General features: G+C 42.9%; 1 protein-coding gene across 1 annotated transcript in view; it reads right to left on the bottom strand.

The window, feature by feature from the left end:
* ARHGAP20 (Rho GTPase activating protein 20) overlaps positions 1-23,211 on the bottom strand; it is a 106,289-nt gene that overhangs the window by 32,775 nt on the left and 50,303 nt on the right. Inside the window, exons 3-4 of the mRNA XM_054974447.1 lie at positions 9,328-9,498; positions 1,751-1,900 (exon numbers count right to left, since the gene is read on the bottom strand). Coding sequence (XP_054830422.1) covers positions 1,751-1,900; positions 9,328-9,498 — 321 coding nt within the window. The remainder of the gene's footprint in view (positions 1-1,750; positions 1,901-9,327; positions 9,499-23,211) is intronic.

The raw sequence follows: 23,211 nt of genomic DNA, 5'->3' as shown, positions 1-23,211 counted from the left end.
GTTTGTGTGCAGGAGGGGGGCATTTTTGGTGCTGATTACCCCCTCCTGTGGCAGCCCAAGCACCCCTGAAATGCTGCTCCTAAGGGATGGGGAACCCGTTAAGTTGCAGCCAATTTATGGAGACTCTGTAAGATATTCAAGGCAAGAGATGTTCAGAGGTGGCTTGCCATCGCTTGCCTCTGCGTAGCAACCCTGGATTTTTTTGGTGGTCTCTCATCCAAGTATTAACCAGGTCTGACCCTGCCTAGCTACCAAGGTTGGGCTAGCCTGGGCTATCCAGCTCAGGGCAGGAATAGCTTAGGGAGGGGAACTGTGTTTCCTATGGGACCAGGGATCAGCAAAAATCACCCCCTTCCTTGTGCTTTCTGAAGTCTAGGAGCCAAGCCACAAGTGACGCTGTACACAGGTTGGACACTTGTCAGCTTCCCTCAAGTTTTGATGGGAAATGTAGGCATCCTGGTCTTGCAGCTGTAATGGAGAGCCGAGCTGTAAAACTAGGACGCCTACATTTCCCATAAAAACTTGAGGGAAGCTGACAAGTGTCCAACCTGTGTACGGCGTCACTTGTAGCTTGGCTCTAGGTGGGATCCAAGCCCAGGTATGGTCATGCAGAAATTAAAAGATTATATTGTGTTTTGTATTGAGATTCAGTATCCAGGCAAATCGTCTCATTGCTGAATAATCTTGGCAAAATGACTGCCTTTTGTGATGTGTGACTTTACTATCCCAGTATAAAGGAGAAAATTTGATGACGGTGGTACCTTTTTCTCAAGACTATGACTATGACAGGTTAATATTGGCAGTACCTTGAGTGGCCCTCTACAAGCCTTCAAAGCAATAACTAAGGAGATAGGGATAAATATCCACTCTGTTGAAACCCAGAGTTTCAGATTTCAAATAAATGTTTATTATTTTAATTTAAATCATTTAGTGGCAAGAAAAAGATGGTTTTAATGTTTTTCAAAGGTTTGATAAGAAAAAAAATCCTTTATTTTTTACTGCAGACTGCAGCAGGACTCTAATCTGGAGAACCGGGTTTGATTCCCCACTCCTCCACTTGTAGCTAGCTGAGTGGACCTTGGGTCAGTCACAACTCTCCGGAGCTCTCTCAACCCCACCCACCTCACAGGGTGATTGCTGAGGATAATAATAACATACTTTGTAAACCGCTCTGAGTGGGAGTTAAGTTGTCCTGAAGGGTGGTATATAAATCGAATGTTGTTGTTATTATTTTGTGATTTCGCAATTTTATTTGTTAAAAATGTTTATAAAGCATTTTTATGACAATAGTAACCACAGTTCTTGCAGTACTTTTAGGGCACACTAACAGGGCGGTCCTAAGCAGAGTTACATCCTTCACAGTCCACTGAGGTCAACGGGCTTAGAAGGTATACAGAGAAATCCTAAGCGGAGTTACTCCACTCTAAGCCCAGTTTTCCCATTTCTGCAGCTATACATGCACAAAATACCTCCACATGCAGCAGACGAAACAGGAAACTCTCACTCCCACCACACTCTTTTTGTGTGGGGTGGGGGGAAGCTTAGGAGAAAGGCGGGAGCTCTCCATCCCCCAGCCGTAGCTTTTAGAGCCCATTTGGGATCTCCTTTTTCAATGCAAGCCATTTCCTGAAGCTGCTGCGTGTCTGCGCACTCATGGTGCACTCATGAAGGAAGTAATGCTTAAAGTGACCCTCAGTCTCAGTTCGAGAGATGAATCAGAACAGCAACCAATGTAAAGAACATCTCGTACCTGAAGTTAGCGACACAGTTGGTGGTAGGCCATCCTAAAACAAAGGACTTCTCAGGGTTAGTACTGCCCTCACAGACCTCCTCCATGCAAGATGCTATCCATATCTCAGAGAGACGTGCTTGGCTCTTCAGCTTGAAGTGCAACTGTGACCTGCAGTTGAAGAAGTCTGTTAAAGTACATCCACTGACAATGGCTGCAATTTAAGAAAAACAGATCAAAGAGGAAGTGTCGAAGAGGAAGGGACAGCAATTACAAAAGTAGAAATGGAGATCACCGTCCATCCCTATCAATACATGCACTTCCCCAAATTCAACTCCCTCAACACTTGTTGTCTTCTCCCAGTCATGAGGGAGAATGGGGGAGGTTACACATGAGCCCTCCACCCATGAGAGGAGTAGAAGAAGAGGATGCATGTGAGCCTGACTTTTTCCCAGTCTCACTTTGGTTGGATTTCCAAATGCCATGTAAGGACTGGACACCCCTCCTGGCGCATGGACAATGCAACGCCACTTTCTTCAGAACCACAATACAAACATAAGCTATTTAGCCATCCAGTGTGAGAGTCCTTGACCCCCGATGGATTTTGAAGGACTGACCTACATTCAGGATGTGCAGATCTTCCAAAGACTTTAGCATATATTCCCTTCACAGCTGTGACTAGATGCTGTGCCACACAGAGGGTATGGCACCAAACCAAAACTCCACAGATGTAAACATTGTCCTGGGCACAGCTTGCTGAGAACTTCCTCTTACAGAAACCCAATGAAAAAGGATGGGAGTTGGACACTGAACAAGATCATAGCTTTTCCTATTAATCTCAAGGTGACTCTAGACAATACATTTCTGCATGGACATGCTCTAGTTTTAATGTGCTATGCACAGCCACAAGACAGTTGGGGAAAACTGCTTCTTTTAAAAAAGAGAGCACACACTCAAATGGGCTCCGAATGGTGCCACAAGGGGAGGCAGAGTTCCTGTCTTTCTTACACATCATTTTCCTGCATGAAAATAGTGTGTGCTGATTTTGCTGCTCCATGTGGAGAATGGGATAGGCAGGAGCTCTCCCTTCTCTCGTGGCACCATTCTGAGCCCGTTTAAGATCTCTTTTGTTAAAAAGATGCAGTTCACCGCAACTGTCGTGTCATTGCACAGAGCATGTTAAAATGGGCACACACCTGTGCAGAAACATAGCGTCTAAAGGCACCCTTAGTTTCTATGAGTTTTATTTGGGTTTGTACAGGCATTCCTGGGAGTTTGTGCCTCCTACCCACCATACTTCTGGCATTCATCTGCTCGTGGTTTAGGACTTGTGTATCAAAACAGACACTCAGTTCTCAGAAAAATATGGCACAAAAAACCCAGGCTTATATCACAATGCAGCAGCACAGGCCAGCACATGCACTGACCCTGAGATTCCCCTTTTGCTGTGCTATAGGGAGACAGAGAGGGCTACATGTGGCAGATTGGACTTAGCAGCACTGAAGAAACACATTTGATTCCCCTGTTCTTCTAAACTGAAACATAAAATGGTGTCCAGTCCCTGATGCAAGACAAGAAAGTTGCAGGCAGAAACAAAATCATCCAGATATTAGTACAGAGGTCACAGGATTGAACTTATGGCAACCTCAGGAAGAGGCTTTCAAGGCAAGTGAGAAGAAGAGGTGGTTGGTCATTGCTTTCCTCTGCAGAGTCTTCTGTGGTGGTTGCTCATCCAATTACTGAGATGTGATGAGAGTGGACTACAGTGCCTTCCCTCCTAAGGGATCTTTAAGTCATCTGATCAGTATATTAGCATCATCCTGTTTGTTTTTTTTTGCTTGGCTATTCTCCTCCTCCTTCTACAAGGCCAGGAGTAGTGGATCACTCTTTAGCTATTATAAGGGGAGACAGATCACAATAAACTTAGGTTAATCTCCTCTGGGAGGTAGCACAACTGGGAGACTTACCTTTGGTAGACACAGCAAAAGCCCTGGCTTGAATATACAGATTTCACATTCCAATTGAATGGTGTAGGAGACCATTGAAAGAGGCTCCCCTTTGTGTGACCTTCCAGTTATTTTGCTTCTAAAAAGATGAGCTCCTCCCTTCTTTTTTTGGCTCTGCAAAGCTGCTTCTGTTTGGGAGTGGTTGCTGCAGAGTTTCTCACCTGATAAGCGGATTACTACCTGGGAGTGGAAGCTCTTATATAAAAGTGGGTCAGCTTTAAAAAGAGAACCTTAATAGGTATCTAATTCAAGTTCTGATCCAGATGTCCTGTATGTTTGCCCAAACGGAAATTAGATTGGGAAACTGGCACAACAGAGAAAGCTTAAATCCATCTCGTGAAACTCTACAGCCCTACAATGTACTTGCTTTTGAAAGGAAGAAAACATGCACACAAACAAATACACACAAACAGGGCTCATTCACAGAACTCTCAGTGGTCTTATCTGGTTTGTTCCTAACCTCCAGGGGGAAAAAAAGTGAGGGCTAACAATATCCCAAACAAGGGAAAATAGCAGCTCTTAAACTTCTCACTGACATTTTTTAAAAAAGACTTGCACTGGAAAGATCTCTAGAAAAATAACTGGTTTAATACACTTTGTTACCTGACAGTCACTATGGTGCTGCTTTTTAAGTAATTGAATAGAACAGGGAATTTTTCCAGACACAGTTTCTCCTCTCATACCACTGCAGTATTAAGAGAACTATATTTTAGAGATTTCGGACTGCTATAGAATTATTAGAGAGGAATCACATTCCACAGCAAATCTAGCCTGGACATCAAATAGACTTACATTAAAAAATAGGCTCCATCCAAATAACACATCACATCTAAGATAATGCATATAAGTTCTGCTAAACTTTATCTCTCCCTCTAGATGATTTGCACTGTATTCCCATCATAACTTTTCATTACTCTGGACACATTAAAGTTCTAACAGTATGCCATGTGCTTTTAACATAACTTCCACAAAAATACTGTATATCCTCCATCTCTCTTGATCTCTCAAATCCAGATCTTTCTTTACCTCTGTTATTTTTTAAGCCTTTCATCTATTTTACTGTGCCTTTAACAGCTACCGTAAATGCAAAATTTGGTAGGTGAAGCTTTTCCAGGCATGGTGTTGAAGGTGATGGGAAAATCTTTGCTTCATCTGCTAAATTTCTACAGGCAGCTATTAAAGGCACTACAAGAGCGCTACTACAAAGAAGTTACACCACATTGACAAATGAATTCTTAGTTTAAAAAAAAGTGAAGTTACAGCAGCTCATTGCTAATTTCACTAAACAGTACAGAAAAAGAACCCTCACCTTCAGTAAAAACACTTCAAAACTAATTGCCTGAATCAAGAGCTGTCCGTTACAGGAGCACGTTCAGTACCAACCACCTTTTCCTATGAGCCAGCTCCCAACAAAATCTGAATTAAGAACTCACACTTCAAATCTGAGGAGAAAAATCCTTCTCCCCTTAGCTTTTGTAACACTTCACATGTGAAAAAACACATGACTTAGAACTTACTTTTAAACTGTGTCCAGTTTGAACCAACACGGCAGAAATTCCTATGGAAGCCGCATCATTACGTCGGGTCTTTCAGCAGTCTTTGTCCACAGCCTCACACGACCCTTATCTCCGTTGCCTCCTTCTCCTTTCCCCCTTCAGTTCTATTCAGCTGTAGCCCATCCCTGTGGTTATGTTAGTGGGGAGACGTCTCAAATCACTACACTGTGTTCCTCCCTTCATGACTCTTGCACTGTTATCAGTTTCTTCCAGACAGCAGCTGCTTCTGCTTACCACTTTACGTCATGCTCATTCTTGACCCTTTTCTGCTAGGTCTGTTCAGCATGGCAGTCTTTTGCTACTTTTCTTAGTTTGAGGTGTGTTGATTGCTTAGGCATGCAAGTTATGTCTGAAATAAAAGCGGGGATTGGAGTAATGGCTACTGATGTCACAAAGGTATCAATGTCTTCTTTAGGAAAAGCAGTTCTATTTCCTTACCCAGTTCCTAAGAGGAACATGCGGGTTTTCTCCCAGACGAAGTTTCAGGTTCCAATAATATACTATTCACTTTCATTTCCCTTTCAGCTTTCAGTTTGTAACCTAATGTACTCACTGACTAAGCAGTTCTGGAGGGAAAAATAGAAAGGCTCAAAGAAAGATCCTTATAAAAAGATTCTAAGCGCACAACTAGGCCATGTAGTACTCCCAGGGACAACCCATTTTTGTTGCTTCAAAAATGCTGCGTGCTCCGATCGTGCTCAGGACCACAGTCTGCGTGAGGGGCTCCTGAAAAATGACATGGGGAAAGGAGCTCTCCCCTCCACACTGTAGTCCTAAGCAGGATTCCCCCCCCCCCACCTCAGTGGCATTTTTAAAGCAACAGAAATCCTGAAGTGAAATGGCTGTGGGGCCCCCATGGACACCTTATTGACTAGTCGTGCCGTAAGACTTAGTAAACTCTGAGTGGGAAATTGCAGGCTCAAATCTCAGCCATGAACTCACAAGTCAACATTAGGCAAGCCCCAAGGGGTTGACTGTAGCTCAATGCCAAAGCATCTGGTTGTCACACAGAAGGTTCCAGGTTCACTCCCAGGCATTTTCAATGGGAAGAATCAAGTAGCTGGCAATGTGGAAAATATGTGAAAACCTGGAGCGTGATGCAAGTAATTGACAGACCAATAGCTTGACTCAGTAGAAGGCTACAGGCAACTTCCTGTATCTATTCTGTACCTCAATCCTGCATTGTATCATCATGAGGATAATAATCCTGACCTACCTTACCGGGCTGTTTTAAGGATTATTGAAATAACATATTTGAGGCACTGTGAGCACTCTTAATATTTTGCATTATTATTAACATGCTCTCCTTGCCCACAGCCTTCAATAACCAGAATTATATGATCTCTGAATATGCAGGATTCAATTCAATGATAGACCTATTCATGACCAAGGGCTTGCCTGGGCTACTAATTTTCCACTACCTTTCCTGCCACTGCCTTTGGACCCACCTAAATTACATGTTGCCCTGACCTGGATATTCCAGGCAGGCCCAGCCTCATCAGATTTCAGAAGCAAAGCAGGGTTGCCTTTGGTTAGTAACTGGAAGGGAGACCTCCAGTGAAGACCAGGGTTGCAGAGGCAGGCAATGGCAATCCACCTCTATTAGTTTCCTGCCTTGAAAACCCCATCAGGGGGTCACCATAAGTCAGCACTTTCCACCACAGACTACACGTTGTGTGCATGTGTGAAAAATGTGGCAGCTGTTTTTCCTCGAGAAAGACACTGGGGGGGGGGGGGATATGATTTAGAGTGAAGAACCGAGTGTGGCCACACTTTATTTTTCCCTTGGAAAAGCTGCTACTAGGATATCTATATGCCAGTAATATACTGGAGGCCCTTTAACGGTTCTCTTAACAATAAAGAGAGACCTACCCAGATAAGCGTCGTTTTCATCTGGTCTTTAAGGGTTTTTTTTGCCAAGTGCACGATTATACTTGCAATGTGAATTTGACACACATTTGCTATTCCAGTCTGATAGGAATGTAAAGGAAAAAAGAAAACCCTAGGAGGATTATACAAAAGCGAGGCTTCTGTCAGGGCAGCCTAGTTTTCCAAGACGTAACTCTTATGGACAAACCACAGAAGAGGACAACGTGGGTCAGATATGGGGAAAAGCATAGGCGAGAAAACCAAATATATTTGAGCTGCAAGCCACTAGAGTGAATAAAATAAGGTAACATACAAACCAGTTTTTTACTTCTGAGGGAGAGGCGCAATGTGTATCGTGAACTGTTTTAATTACTTCCACAGATTTACAAAAGTGCCTCTTTTAGTAAGCATACTGTATAGCCTCTTGCGTTTCTGCATGAATGAGAATTGCTCAGAAGACACTCCTCAACAGAAGGTGATCGCACCGAGGAGTCTGGGTAAGCCGCCTGTGTGCAATCACGCTTGATGCTGAGCTTGGATTATTCACTCGACCATTCACAATTAAATCAAATTTACAAGCTGGAGCTCTCGCAAGCCAGCCTCACGTAGTAGCGTGTGTGGTTTCAGGCAAATTTGGAGGGTCCTTTCACATGTGATTAGGCATGAAGGAGGAAAATAAGAGGGAAAAGTCCCGGAAGATAATGGATACAGCAGAGCGGATGCTTGATGTGTTTGTGGACTGCCATACATTCTTCCCTTTGGAAGATGATTACAGAGGTTACTGGGAAAGCCAATATTACATAAACTCTCTTCATAGGAATTTGAGGGATGGATGCCATCTTCGTGCTCTGCTTAAGAGTTTCCCAGAGGCACGTGGCTGGAACACTGTCTGCCTGAGAACGACACTTTGTTCAGGTCCAGAAAAGCAACTGCTGTGCTCTTATGAATGAGTGCATGGTGATGTCATCAGACAGACGGTCTTATATCAGGAAATGTAAAACAGGCAGCAGGACTGAGCATGCCTTCCTCCCCCACTCTGACCTGAATCCCCCTCCTGCTTTAACTGAGGTAGAAGTGTTTCCTAACCCAGTTTAATGTCAGTGCTGAAGGCGAAACTGGTCCCTGTTTAAATCATGATTTTTAACTAGCTTTAAAATCTGGCTAAACTCTCTGATTAAGTGGTGAACTTTAATGGTCAACTACATTCATATATTTGCATTAATGTTGGATACCAAGCAATTGGTTAACCATAGCTAAGTCAAGTAGAGAAAATCTGTGCTAGAGAAGAAATAATGGAATGAGGTGGGGGCGGGGCACAGTGAAGGGTCCACTCAGGTAGCCAGTTCCTTATCTCTTAACCAAATATTAGCTTAGCATCTGGCCACTGTTATGCTGCTAACATCAGGTATGCTGTGGTAAAAACTCTGAAAGGTTAAATGAGTAAGCCACGTAACTGTTCAGCACATGCCCATGTAATACACACACACACACAAAGACAAGTGTTGGCTTTGGGGAAAATGTGGTAGTTCACATTAGGATCCCCATTCCTCCAGTGGGGCTAGGGCAGAGATCCCCCAATTTTTTGATCCTGGGTGCACATTTAGAATTCTGTCACAATGTGGTGGGTACAGCCACAAAATAGCTGCTGCAGGCGACTGAGCCAGTCACAAAATGCCTGCTATAGCTTACCTTCAATCACACAGTGAAGATCCTTGTTCTGTGGAAGCAGCTTCTGCCAAAGCAATGTTTTTAAAAATCTGCACCGCTGATGAAATCTCCAATGGCCCATCAGAAGCAATGCTTGGCAAAAGCCCCACCTGGTCTCATCCACTTTCTAAGAACACTTGGCAGGCCCCAGGTAAGGTGTTGGCAGGCACAATGCTGTCCATGGGCACCGTGTTGGGGACTCCTGGGCTAGGGAATGTTCTACCCTCAGCTCCCACTGCCCATCAATTTTATAATTTAAAAAAATGGCAGTGTCGCTAGTGTCACCAGAAGCTCTATGGTTTAACGATCCCTAGAGCTACCATACATCACTTTGAGGGTTTTGCCAGAAGTGACATAGTGCTGCAGCCAGTGTTGCTCCCTCCGCATCATGTCCCTGCCCTCAGCTCTAGTTCACATCATGACATTTCAGGCAACAGGTTTTTTAAAGCTCTGAACTTACTTGGGCTTGGCAATCACAAGGATGTCTGTAAAAAGGAAAAGGTGTCGTTCTTGAGTCTGCAAGCCAGTCTTCAGCTGCACGTGTCCTTCCAGGAGCAATGCTCTGGTGGGAGAGAGGAAGGACTGCACCAGCAGACACGTCTCTGGACTGACTGGGGAGAAGCAACCTTCCCTGTAGCAAGAAAAACCGGGGGGGGGGGGGTAATCAGCCAGTCAATGAATAATTCGGCAGAACATTCTGCTCTTAGCTATCCCGTTTTCAAAAGTGATTAACTCATTCACAGCTATTAATATAAAATTGTTACAGGAAAGATGCTGCTACCCCAATGACACATATGTCTACTGCTGATTCAGGGGATCAGTTGTGTTCCTGCACTCTAGATGCGTAAGAGGCTTACGCCCATGCCAGTCCCCTGCCTGTTCACACAGCAACAACTGTGAGGTCAGCATTACTGTGCAGTCTGCAGAACTCTTTTCCTCCTTTTTTCATAGAAGGTGCCAGACGGGGTGAGGAATAAGGAGGAACACTACCAGGGTTTTCAACAATGGGGACCTGTCAGTTGCTAATTCAGCAGCGTGCAAAATAAATGTCACTTTTAAAAAGTTTCCCGCCTGTGTATGTGCGCGCACATGCATTTGTATCTTGTATAGCCACAAATAACATTATTGGAAAAAGGTAGACTTTTAAGGCACTTGATGGACCCCAGGACAATAATGCACGAATTATTGGCCTATGCACCCAACACAGAGCAATGAAATATTCCAGTAGTAAGTTTGATCTTTGGTTGTTTTCATCATTTATATTTAACCAAGGAGTTTTGAGTGGCCTTTCAGGTCATAATAACCCTATGAAGTAGGTTAAAACGAGAGGCAGGGATTTGCCCAGTGCTATTTAGGTAGCATCACAGCAGAGGAAGAACTTGAACCTCAGCTTACCTATTTCAAGCCCAACACACTAGACACCAGGAGGTCCAGGGGTCAACCCTAGCTCTCACAAGCCTCCAGTTCAGCCCCCAGCAAAACCTCCAAACACAAACACCCTCCCTTTCACGCACATAGTATTATGCACTCCATCTACTTTAGCCCAAGCTGAGATACACCCAAAGGGCTCTTTAAACATGCAGTGTGAACAGCAAGCAAGAACCACATGATATTCCTCATGCATACAGTTGCCAACCTCCAGGTGGGACCTGGGGATCTCCCACAAACACCAGTTTCCTTGCAGAAAATGGCAGCTTTGGAAAGTAGACTCTATGGCATCCCATCCCTGGTGAGCTCCCTCCCCTCCTCAAACTCTTCCCTCCACCTCCATTTCTCCAGGTGTATCCCAACAGAGCTTATACCCTTACTCATAGATCTCAGCTACTCATTCCCATATGCAAGCCAAGACAAAAATGGAAATGAGTAGCCAAAGGAAGAGAGCAGCTAAGGGTGTTAAAGGAAAGGATCAGTTGATTGCTGTTCACACTAGAACCGAAAGGGCTGAAGACTCCTTTCCTTCTGATGTAACCTGGACGGTCAGTGGGCAGACCCAATGCTGCCGGGCCCTCCAACACTTCCTCAATTCAAAATACAATCTGTTGTGTTGGTTGCCAAGTAGGACTCTAGCCGCTGCACCCAATAGTTTCTCGTTTGTTCTCAATAAAATAGTCCCCAATAGTTCTATTGAATGTATTTAATGGGGTTTTGTTGTTGTTTGTTGTTTAGGAACTTTCAAGACTGGTGTTTTGGAACTAGCACATGCACATATTGCTGCAGTTTTCAGTTTGTATCCCCCCCGCCCCTTTATGGGTCATCAACACGCATAAGTGCATACAGGCACAGATCAATGCAGTCTGGATTACCATAATAAGATTCCTCTTTGTGTGGTGTATTGACCCATGTGTTTATACCCTGGTGAACATTAGTAACTTGTAATAGAAAAGAACAGGAGGACGTGAGGAAAAGGTAACGTACAGTTAGGCCTTTAGAAACCAGTCTGGTAATTTTAAAAGAGTGTACCACAAATACATGGAAGCTCTGAAAAAGATCACACCATTCGGAACCCCCAAATCTGGGGAGAAAGTCAAATGGGGAAAATTTTGATTATATCCCTAGTTCAAATTCTATTTAAGCAAAAAGGCAGATTAGTTATTACTTTCAAAACCACAGAAGGAAGTCAAGTCCTTTATTTTTTGCTACAGTGAACCTTTTGATCTCTTTCTGTCAAATCTGACTACGGGCTGTTCCCCTGAATGCTTTACACACTCCCTTACCAGGAGCAACAGTTGGCCACCAAGTGAACTCTGAAGGTCCACCGCCTGGGCTAATGTGGAGAGTGGATGCTTCCAGGCGTCTCCCTTCCTAGTGTTTGTTGTGACCCTTGCTGAGTGCAGCTGGATTACACAGGGGTCAAGGATAGTGCTGCCTTGGGAAACCCTGACAGCTAGGGCTGGCAGTACATGTCCTTCAGTTGGCCCATAGGAGCATGACTCACTTTCACTGGCCTGCTAGGAGACTGCAAACTGCTGCTGCCCAACAGTGTTCAGATTTAGCATCTCATTTCCCATCTTTGTCAAGGACACTGTTCAAAATTGCTCCTTAATTGTATTAAGGGTTCCTTTTGTTTTTACGCAATTAATTCCCCACTCAGATGTTTACAGCAAGCAAGCAAAGATAAATGACTGATTGTGGAAATGGATTACCCCATGGTTTGCGAGCAGGTTTGTAAAGGTCTTGTTTGGAAAGGGATTTAAGGGTGCCTAAAAGCTCCATAAAGTAGACAAAATCCTACCTTCTCTGTGCCATTGCTTCTTTCCCCTTTGGTTTACTTTTTCAGGTAGAGGATTGGAGATGGAAGCGAGTTAGAATTTTAAAAATTCCCATCAAGATTAGGGTATTCAACATGCCCCCCTTCCACCCTAGAACAAAGCAGCTGTTATTGTTGAGAAGCAGAACTTGCAGAGGGGGAAAATGGCCTATGAATGACCAAACATACAAAAGGGTGGGGCTGAAACATCCTGCCCGTGTTTGTGCAGACAGGTTCATGCCAGGGTTACAACACCAGATAAAAACCTGAGATAATCTTGGATCTGGGTTGTATGAACAAGTTGTGTTGTCACCTTTTCCCCCTTTGCCTCTTGCATGTTTAACTTCTGCATGACGCACAGCAATTCCCACAGGTAATGTGTGGAGCTACAATAACAAAATGGTTTTCATTTTGTGTTCTAGTAGACTGTAGGATTCTTTGGGAAGCTCAAAGAAAGGTAAGTGATGGTTAATCAGGTTCCTTATTCCATACAATACACAGCTGCAACAGAATACTAGGTATTTTAAGGCTGCACTTTCAGGTCAACAGGAAGGCCCAACAGAGCTGACCAAGTTCTGCACAAACTGTATGCATCTTAAAAAATGACCCAGGAAACTCACCTCTCACTAGGTTTCTATGACAGACAAGACCAGATCACATCAAATTACTTGCTACTTAGATGATTGGTCCACCTAGCTTGGTCTGTCTATCCTGACTGGCAAGCACCCTCTCTCCCACTCCTGTTACCTAGGATCTTTTTAACTGGAGATGCTGGAAACTAGACCTTGGGGCATTCAGCATGCATAGTGTGTGTTCTACCATAGCTCCTTCCCACTATTCAAGGGTCTACCAGCAGATGAAGTGATATAGAAAAAGCTCCTTTAAAGCAGAGTGTAAAGAAAATGGCATCTGTTGAATTCTTGTCTGATATTCAGCAATTAAAGACACAAGATGCTAGCCAAGAAAAAAGTGATAATTCTATAAACAAGTCCAAATAGAAAATAAGAACCTATTTGTAAGTAAGTCTAGCAATGTTACTGAACATTGCCATCTGAACCATCTGAAAATTAACAGGTTTCTGCATATATATCTATATTGCATCTGAGAAAAATGTGGCATGTCTATAATTCTCTCCAAGATGCACCAATCTAGTACTAGTTAGGAACTTGCTTGCAGAGACTGCTGGGAGAAACCTGGACCCAGAAACAGCAGTCACTGAAGTACTTTGTATGTGTGCAGCTTTGCATTGGAGAGCTCTTGTACCTCTCTCATCTGCCTCTCTGAATGTTCTTGGCCGACACTCTCATCTAACTAGCATCCTGTTCCCATTCATCCATAAGAAAAGGTTATGACAGTCACTGCCCCCAATTAAGTTGTTTGAAAACACTGGATTTTTTGACATTAAAGATTATTTACAAAACCAGAATAAAGCTGTAATCCTCAAACCAATTATTCTGAAAAAAAATCCACTGACCTCAGTCTCTCTGAGGATTTGCAGCCTCAGTTATTGCTTCAAGAACAGGAAGTATCTTCAAGTTACTGTCCTTTTTTAAAAAGAAGGTGTGGGGGCATGCATATACAAAGTGTTCTATTTCTGGGGTCATTTCGGGGCACTGAGCTCAAATGGGAATTTCAGCATCTGTGGAAACATACTTGAGAATCTTTTCTACTGTACTCTCCCTTTGCTTATTCATCATCTCAAGTATTTTTGGACTCTCTCAGTTTCATTAGCCTGTAAATGCTTCCCATTTCACATGCTAAACTAAACAGTGTTATAACATCAGAGCTGCATTCTCCCACCGGCAGGTGTGAGACATCAGCAAAGGGTTAGCTGAGATGAAGAGAACTATTTGACAAGTCTTATTGGCATCAGGTCTATAAACACGCAGGGTTCAGAGCGATCACAAAGTAGGGGTGTGCTTGTAAAAGCTGTACAGGGGGTCGAAATTGAAGAGGTGATAGAAAAGCACAGGCTCAGGGAACAAATACACATAAAGAGAGGTTTCTAAATTTGAGGACCTGTGATAAATCTAGCAAATTTAAAAGGGGGCACAATTTTATAAACTTTATTAAGGAAAGACATAAAGCTTTCTATTACTGCAGTTAAAAACATTAACAGGCACTTTCGAGCTCTTAAATGGCAAGCATCAGCACAAAAGTCGGCAATGTTTTGCGACCAAAGCAACTGGCTTAATTTCTACTAATTCTGACCTCACGGGTGACCTTTTCCAACGTCAAAATCAACTGCAGAGCCTGCTTCCTTTGATCTTTGTGTGTGAGAATTTCTGTTTTCCAATGACCAACTATCACTCAACTTATGCTTGCTCCCCAGAGTATTTGCACAATATATCATTTGCATGATATTGCTCCTTTCAATTTTCAAAAAAGTATGAATGGTTATATTTTGTGGGCGACAGGATCCATACACTACTGTAGCTTATTTATCTAAAAAAATTATTAGCTGCCTTTCTACCTTATGGAACTCAAGGCGACTTATAATATAAACAGAACCATAAAAATACATCAAAACACAGTTTAAAATAATTTAAAATGATCAATACATTAAAAAAACTGGCTAAATGCCATCTTGAATAAAACAGTGTTTGGTTGCCTCCTGAAGATCCAGGGTGAGGAAGCCAGGCGTGCTTCCCTGGAGAGATCCAGAATCATGGAGCTTCCACCAAAAAGGACCTCTCTTCTACCCACCAACCAATCTTCTTTGGTTGGTGGGACAATCAGGAAGTCCTCTCCCTGTGATCTCAACTCCCAAGAAGGAACATATAGGAGAAGACAGTCTTCAGATATCCTGGTCTTAAGCCATGTAGGGCTTTAAAGGGTAGCACCAACACCTTGAACTGGGCCAGGGAGTAGATCGATAGCCAGTGTAATTGCTGCATTATAGGGTCACATATTCCTGTTAACTTCAGTCTAGCTGCAGCATTCCAAACACTATTCGAGGATAGCCCAAGTAGAGCGCATTGCAACAGTCCTGTCAAGATGTAATGAAGGCAGAGATAACTGTGACTAGTTCTGACTGAACCAAGAACAGGCATAGTTGATACACCAGTTGAAGCAGGGCAAATGCACTCCAAATCACTGCAGCCACCCGGCTTACTAAAGTGACTGCTGTGTCCTAAGCTGCAAACTTGACTTTTCAAGGGGAGTGTAACCCCATCGAAGACAGGGGAGATCTCACATCACTAGTCAGCCTTTCTACTAACCCAGAGAACCTCTGTCTTGTCAGGTAAAAGACAGAAAGGGGGGGGGGTTGGTCTTGCATCCATAAAGAGTCAGATATAGTCGAGGTCATACCTCAGTAGCAGAGTACATGCATAAAGCTCCAGATTCAATCTCAGATACCTCTAATTAAAGGAATCTCAGAGTCAACCAGACTGAGTTGCTGGAAATTCCATGAACGGGGTTTTTAATGCAATGATAAGGCAAGTGACTGTCTAATGCTGATTGGGACTACAGACCAAAGGAAAGGTGGGTTTAAGCCAACCCCCGCCCCCAATCCTGCACCAGTTTCCTAACCTGAAATGGATCCAAAGACTCATTATTTGCCTAGCAGGAGAAGCATCCAGGAACAAATACAGATACTCACATGCTTGCCTCAATGGGGCAAATAGTGCTTCAGTACAGCTGTTTCACATCCGGAAACCTCCACTGGTAGGGAGGCTTAACCCCCTTCGCTTTGATTAGAATCAGGCTTCTGTGCAGTTGCTAACTGCATTCAAAAAGCTGCTGGAAACTCCAATAAAAAAACTCTCAGCATCTTGTTCAGTTTGCCTCTAAGATTCTTTTAACTGGAGATAACAGGAGAACTTTATGCATGCACTCTACCATTTTTTAAAGCAAGTGTTAGGAATGACTTTTGCCTGAGACTTCAAAGATCTGCTGCGACAGCTGGACCGTGCCTCATTAGAAACCCTTTACTACGTTCGTGTGAAGGGGCAGGACACAACATTAAGTCCTACCTACACGGTCTGACAAAATAGCACTGTATTTCACACTGTTCCTCCACTCTCTGCACTGGTGGCCCAGAAACTGTAGCCCCAGGGTAAGAAATGCAATTCATATATCAATATCAGCATAACGCCTGGTTCTTGATCTTACAGAAACATGCAGTCTTCACAACTTGTACTACAAATTAAAATGAGAGCAGAGGAAATGAAGTGTGCATGTCCACAGCTTCAGGTGTTCTGCAGGAGGGTCTGGAGTCAGCAAAGGGGTGGTAAAGGCCGGTATTAGGGAAGCAAGGATTTTGCCGTACATATTAGACACTTCACAGAACGGAGATGAGTACAATTCCAATCCATACTATAAGACCTAATATACTGTGACTTAAAGCTAAGAGTGGCAAGAAGTATTTTGTGGGAACCACCGGCTTTTCCTTGAAGCCATTCTCATACCAGAGCCACATGACTTACAGGACCTTGGCTGGAGTCTGTCCCCAGTATGCCTGATACAGGATTTCAGCATACAGGAAAGGGGTGAAGTGGAAGTATTTATCTAAAGAATTATTAGTGATCTGGTGCCCGACATCAGCTATCATTAAACGGCCCAATATATGGGATGTGATGAGCAATCATCCTCTAAAAACGCACATAATTTAAAAAGATATCTACTTGGATATCAAACCCCCACCTCCAACCCCCCCCCGATCACTGGCCATGTTTGATAAATTCATTTCAATGGATTACTGAGTGAAAGTTACCTCTGAGTGACCTTTTTACTGCACATTTAAATACGCCTATAACTGGTTGGTATTTTTAATAGTGGCTGCCAGCCTTGGAATTGAACCAAGGACCACCATGGTTGACCTTACCACTTTAAGGGTTGCTATGGAACCTGGAAATGATCCAGAGCCCAGGCACAAAATCTGACTCCAAGACAGAGGGGCATCTGGCCAACAGAAAGTTTCAGAAGATATACAGAAATCAGAAAAGCTGCGATTATTGAGTTAATTTACTGATGGCTTGGATCCAAGACATCAATTTCTGGACTGGTTTTAAGAAACTAGTAGTATATCTGGTCACACGAAGAGAGACATCTTGCATTATGAATATATGCAGTGGCTGCACCATGCATGTAAAGCTTTATCCAATACTGCTGAGTCTTAATCCAAAATGGCAGTGTCAACAAGATCGTTTCCCTTCTTTACCTGGATAAGGTGGCAGGCCTTCTATGCAATGCAGTTTCATGGCAACCTACGTAGACAATGCTCAATTGAAGTTGAGCCTTTTTCTTCCTGTTTTCCTAACATGGTTGCTGGAGCTCTGAAATGATCTCAAAACCCATATGTAATATGGATTACTGGGAGTTCTCAGGCTAGGATTAAGACGAGGCAGTTAAAAACTGAAAAGAACAACCATGCTACCTCCAGAGTGAAAACAAACACTATGGCTCTCGCATCATTACGACATCATCTTTACCAGGATATTAAAACAAGAACCATCAACAAACCGTTTCCTCCCCCAAAACTTCCATCAGTGGTTCTAAATAAAGCTGCTGTCTTTATTATATGAACATCAAAGTGTTTATTTTCAATCAGAACAGAGTACAGATATGTTTTAATATCTACAGCTAGGTGAAAGACAAGTAAGTCATCAGTAACACAGACACATGCCCAGTGATATACACCAGCCCATGTGAGGCGTGTTCATGAGCAGCTCCAGCGTCCAAATCCACCTCCACTTGAAGTCAACTGACCATATTGGCATTTGGGCATAGAGTTGGAGCTGTGCATCAAAATCTACAAAGCACAAAAATGGAGGATAGTGATAAGGAAGTACAGAGCTTCTTGGTCTAAGAGAAACAGGAACAACACCATGAGACAAATTCAGATTGCTTTGGTTAAGATTTGTGAATGGAGACAAGGCCTTCAGTACAAATAAGGAACCCTCCTGAGGCCTAGGATTCAGAATGAGTCAATATAAAATGGCTGCAGACATGTCCATCTTTTGACCCTGTGACAGGAGGATGTACTGGTGCAACTACCTCATAGAGTAAAAAAAAGGTAAGCACTCAGTGCAAGCACTGAGTCATTACTTACGTCACATCATGACATTTTCTTGGAAGACTTTTTGTTACTGGGTGGTTTGCCATTGCCTTCCCCAGTCATCTACACTTTACCCCCAGAAAACTGGATACTAATTTTACTGACCTCAGAAGGATGAAAGGCTGAGTCAACCTTGAGCCAGCTACCTGAACCCGGCTTTCGCCAGGATCGAACTCAGGTTGTGAGCAGAGCTTGGGCTGCAGTACTGCTGATTACCACTCTGCACCACGAGGCTCCTGGTTACCTCCTTGAGTGCTTCCTAGAAATCCAGTGCTCGAGTTCTCCCAGAATTACAACTGATCTCTAGACTACAGAGATTGTTCCGCTGGAGAAAATGGCTACTTTGGAAGGTAGACTCTATGGTGTTATATTGTGTTGAGGTCCCTTCCCTCCCCGGGCTCCACTCCCAAATCTCCTGGAAGTTCCCAGTCTGAAATTTTCAACTCCAACCCTCTGCCAAATGTTTTGACTAGTATTCCTACAAAACATATAATAGCATAAATCATTGTGGAATATCAACAGCTTTTTAAAATTAAGCTATCTGCTCATCCAGAAGCAATGCTCACTCATCCTAAACAAGCAGGTAAAGGAGGTATTTGAAAGCATATAGAATACTCCTGAAGACCCTGAGGACAGAAGAAGGCTACTGCCCTTGTGCCCTGCTTGTAAGAGTAACTGTCTTAACTGCGAAGGAACCATAGGGGAGAGGAAAGAATCATGAATAATCCACTAACTTGGGTTTTTTTTATTTCAGCCATTGTTTGCAGAAATTGCAGGTTCTGCATTGCCAGAGCCCAGTGCAAAAGACCTAAGCAAGCAGAAACAGAGAGTCTTGGGAAATATGAACTCTAAACTATCATCATTAAGTTTATTTTTAGCATGTCTTTCAAATCAAAGGGGAACAGCAGGCATGTTACAGAGTGAGAAGCATCAGAAGCTTGAAGCATCTAGGAAAGATCTTTTTCTGGCAAAATCTCATATTGGCTGCTACCAGAGATTCCACTCAAACTTCCTGTACTTTTTAAACACCCTGTTCAAGAAAAGAACATTTCCATCCAGAATAATAGTATTTCTTTCCTATTTTCATTCTGCCAATGGAAAAGAAAGGAACATGAAATGAGAAGGGGGAAAGAAATAAGCAAGAGATACTATCAAAAATATGAAAAATAGCAGAGTCCAGTAGCACCTTTAAGACTAACCAACTTTACTGTACCATAAACTTTCAAGAGCCTCAGCTCTCTTTGTCAGATGCATGGATCAAAATATGAGTCTATGTCTAGATTTGCACTGCGAGTTAAAATGTCCCGAAATCTCATATGAATTATGTTGGTTCGGTTCGAATCCAGTGGCATCTTAGAGACCAGCAAGATTTTCACAATGTAAGCTTTCAAGAGTCAGAGCTCCCTTCCTCAAGGTCTGAAGAAGGGAGCTCTGATTCCTGAAAGCTTACACCTTGAAAATCTATTTGGTCTATAAGGTGCCACTGGACTCAAATCCTGCTGTTGTACTACAAACCAACATGGCTACCCACCTAACTATGCTGGTTTGCTTTCATTTCCCCCCCTGCTCATATACTACAAGTGTGTATATTAATCTGGACACAGCTCACAACTTCCAGAAAGCTGGGGATAAACTGACAATGTTACGTGACAGCTATAGTCACATAACAACCTCAGTCACTACTCAATTATCTGATTGTGTGAAACTGATATAATCAAGCGTCATTGTGATAAGTCATCATGGATCATTGCTTCTTATCATCTCTGGCAATTACCCAACAATAGAAGACAAGCTGGTAGGTGATAATCCTATCATGGGTTGGCTGAGGCCGGAACAAGCCCAGGAGATCATGCAGGGAAAATACTGCTTGTTTTCCAGCACAGCTGCTGCTGACTAGCTGGGTGGAGTGCCTTACTGGACTCAAGGCAACTCCCGATCCATACTCCTAGGAACACTGAACCACAGAAAGAGTGTGATAAAATGGTGGCATGAAAGCCAGTGTGGTGTAGTGGCTAGAGTAACAACTAGGATCTAGGAGATCCAGGTTTGAATCTCCGCTCTGCCATGGAGCTCACTGGGTGACCTTGGGCCAGTCACATACTCTCAGTCTAACCTACTTTACAGGGTTGTTATGAGGATAAAATGGAGGAGAATGATGTAAGCTGCTTTGGGTCCCAACTGGGGAAGAAATATGAAGTATAAATTAAGGAAAATTTAAAAACCCTAAATTTAGTTGCCTTCCCTGATCCTCTCCAAATATGCTTGCTTTAACTATCCCTGACATCAAACATGTTGCTGGTGCCTGAGACTGGAATTTTAAATTTTTGTCATTTTAAATGAAACTGCACAGTTCACTCGCAGACTGAATATCTACATTATGTTTTTTCCACCTCAGCAAATATTGGTAAGTAGAACAGCTGTGGGAGGCATAGGCACTGGATCCATAATATGTCATTCAACTCACATGAATTTATTGTATCTAGAAAGTTTTCATACTACATATTGAAAGGATAGGTGCTCCATTGCTCTCTTTCTGTAGACATTATCCCAAGAAGATAAAAGCTTGGTCAAGCACATTTTGAAAATGAACACGATTATCGCGAGCACATGGCTGCCTTAGCTCTCCGATAACATATTTCAAAGCCTAATTGTCAGATTCAGAGTCTCAGAACAATTCCTCTAAGGAAGAAAAAACCCTTTTGCACGCCATTATTTCAAGACTTGTTTAAAGGATGTGACTTCTGCATGTAACTAGCTGCATCTTAGCAACCAAACTGACCTCTTGTCAGCAGCAGACTTCAAAGTACAGACAATTAGCCAAGTCCATTTGGCTAGATCATTTGCATCCAGAGCCATTATCTCCAAAATGGAAAGCAATCCTGCGATTATAGTAAAATATGTAATGACCAGAGAACATAGCAGAAAGTACATATTCCACATATATTTCTAGATCACTGAAGGAGGTGCTACACTGCATGAATTCAACACTGTGTCCAGTTGCACTGCAGCTATGTCACATTTCGCTTAGCATCTTATGCATGTTACATCCTCATCTATGTATCATTATTTATTTCATTTCATTCTTACAGAGAGTTTAAGATGGCACCCCCAGGCAATCCCACCCCTTCTGGACACTGACCAGACCCAGGCTAGCTTAGCCTTGGCAATGTGGCTGCATCAGCTGCTTTCAGACGACGTCTAGGAAGAATTCATACCTTGCCTGTAAGCTTCTTGGAAGCATCTGGCTGGCTACTGTTGCAAAAAGGATGCTGTACTAACTTGCCCATTAGTCTGATCCTGGAGGGCTCTTCTTATGTTACATAATCTTCCCATACAGCAAAATTTCCAACTAACTGATTGAGCTGGTCTCACTTTCCTTCATGATACTGTTCCCTTGCTTGAATTGTAGGTACCTGTATGGTCTGCCAAAACCTTGATGTAGGTACCTATATGGTCTGCCAATTGTAGGTACCTGTATGGTCTGCCAAAAACCTTTGTCCGCTCCCTGCCCTCTGCTCACAACACACTGTGGTCTGGCCTATATGTGTTATATGGATTGGGCGTTCCACGTCCTGAGGGACACCAGTTTGTAGTTGAATAGGTTTGTGCAATTAGCTGAAATGCCATGGCGCATGATGACTAAGACTGAGGTGTCGATCTCTTTATGGACACCTCTCTGACAATTACAAGAATTGTTACACAATATCACTGCTACTTTTAAACATTTATTGGTTTGTTAAGTGCGTCACAGAACAAAGTGACGCAAGTCTCACCCCCCACTGTTTAAAAATTTTCTGCTACCATTCCTTATTGTATCTATTTCCCTGAATGTCCTAACTGTTGTTCATTATTGTACTTTGCTTAGTGAATGCCCTAACTGTTGATTATAATGTATTTATAACTCACATTTAGTAATCTGCCTTGGATTTCAGTGAGAAAGGCAGATAACAAACAAACAATATTAGATGGATAATTCCTCATGAGTAGTCATGTTAGTCAGTTTGCAGCTGCAAAATAAAGCAGGAGTGGCACTTTAAAGGCTAACAAAAGCATGATAGCCTAAGCTTTTGGGAGTCAGAGCTCACTTCATCAGATGCACTGAATGTATGTCCGTTAGGAGAATGCTTCTATATTAACAATGGGAAAGGTGAATGGGAAGGGAAGGGGAGACAATATAAAGACAGGGAAGTTTAAAACAAAGTCTAATAAACGAATAATCAGTTTGCTAAGGGTGGTGAAGGCCACCTGTCAACTGTTGTTAGATAGGCAAAGCAGGATTAACATAAACTCTAGTGCAAGATAAGTGGACGTAGAAAGTTACAGCGGGATATGCAAAATATTAGCAGCTATAGATACTGAGGAATCCCAAGCTGCAGATAAGCCCTGGGGGCAAATAGACTTGAACTGAATTCTACTTTGGCAATTTTGTGTTGGATTCTCCAGTTTAAAGGAAAAGAAGATGGCAACATACCAAAAAATACAGAGTGGGAAAGGAGGCAGCCTTGAAGAAGATTAACGGTTTCCCCAGGAAGCAGAGCAGTACAAGAAGAACTACAGAGAGAAGGGTAAGACAGTTGGGCAACACTTTCTCATTCTTCTGGATGTAGTATTCTTGCCACAGCCATCAGCCAAGAACAGCTGGGTATCTCAGAGAGAGAATGTGTAGAACCAGGAGTCCAAAGAACAAAGTCAAATTTGAGGTGACCAGAGATGAAGTTGTAGGGAATAAAAACTAGCTAAAAACAGGAAGCAGAGATTAGAGTAGGAATAAATGGGTAATTATTGCAACAGAGGAAGCAAGCAGTGGTGTAGTGGCCACGTTTGCAGATGAAACCAAATTAATTCAAGATGGTGAAAACCAAGGCAGATGGTCAGAGCTCCAGGAGGAACTCTCTAAATTAGGTGGGTGGGCAAATAATGTGGCAAAACGTTCACTCTAATTGTAAAGTGATGCACATTGGAACAAAAAAATCTTGATTTTAAATATATGCTGATGAGGTCCAAACTAGTCATAACTGAGGGGGAAAGGGAGCTCA

This window comes from Eublepharis macularius, chromosome 3 (genome assembly GCF_028583425.1).
Source record: "Eublepharis macularius isolate TG4126 chromosome 3, MPM_Emac_v1.0, whole genome shotgun sequence".
NCBI classification, from domain to species: domain Eukaryota; kingdom Metazoa; phylum Chordata; class Lepidosauria; order Squamata; family Eublepharidae; genus Eublepharis; species Eublepharis macularius.
The sequence above is the reverse complement of the archived record's forward strand: the minus strand, read 5'-3'. Positions and strand labels throughout refer to the sequence as shown.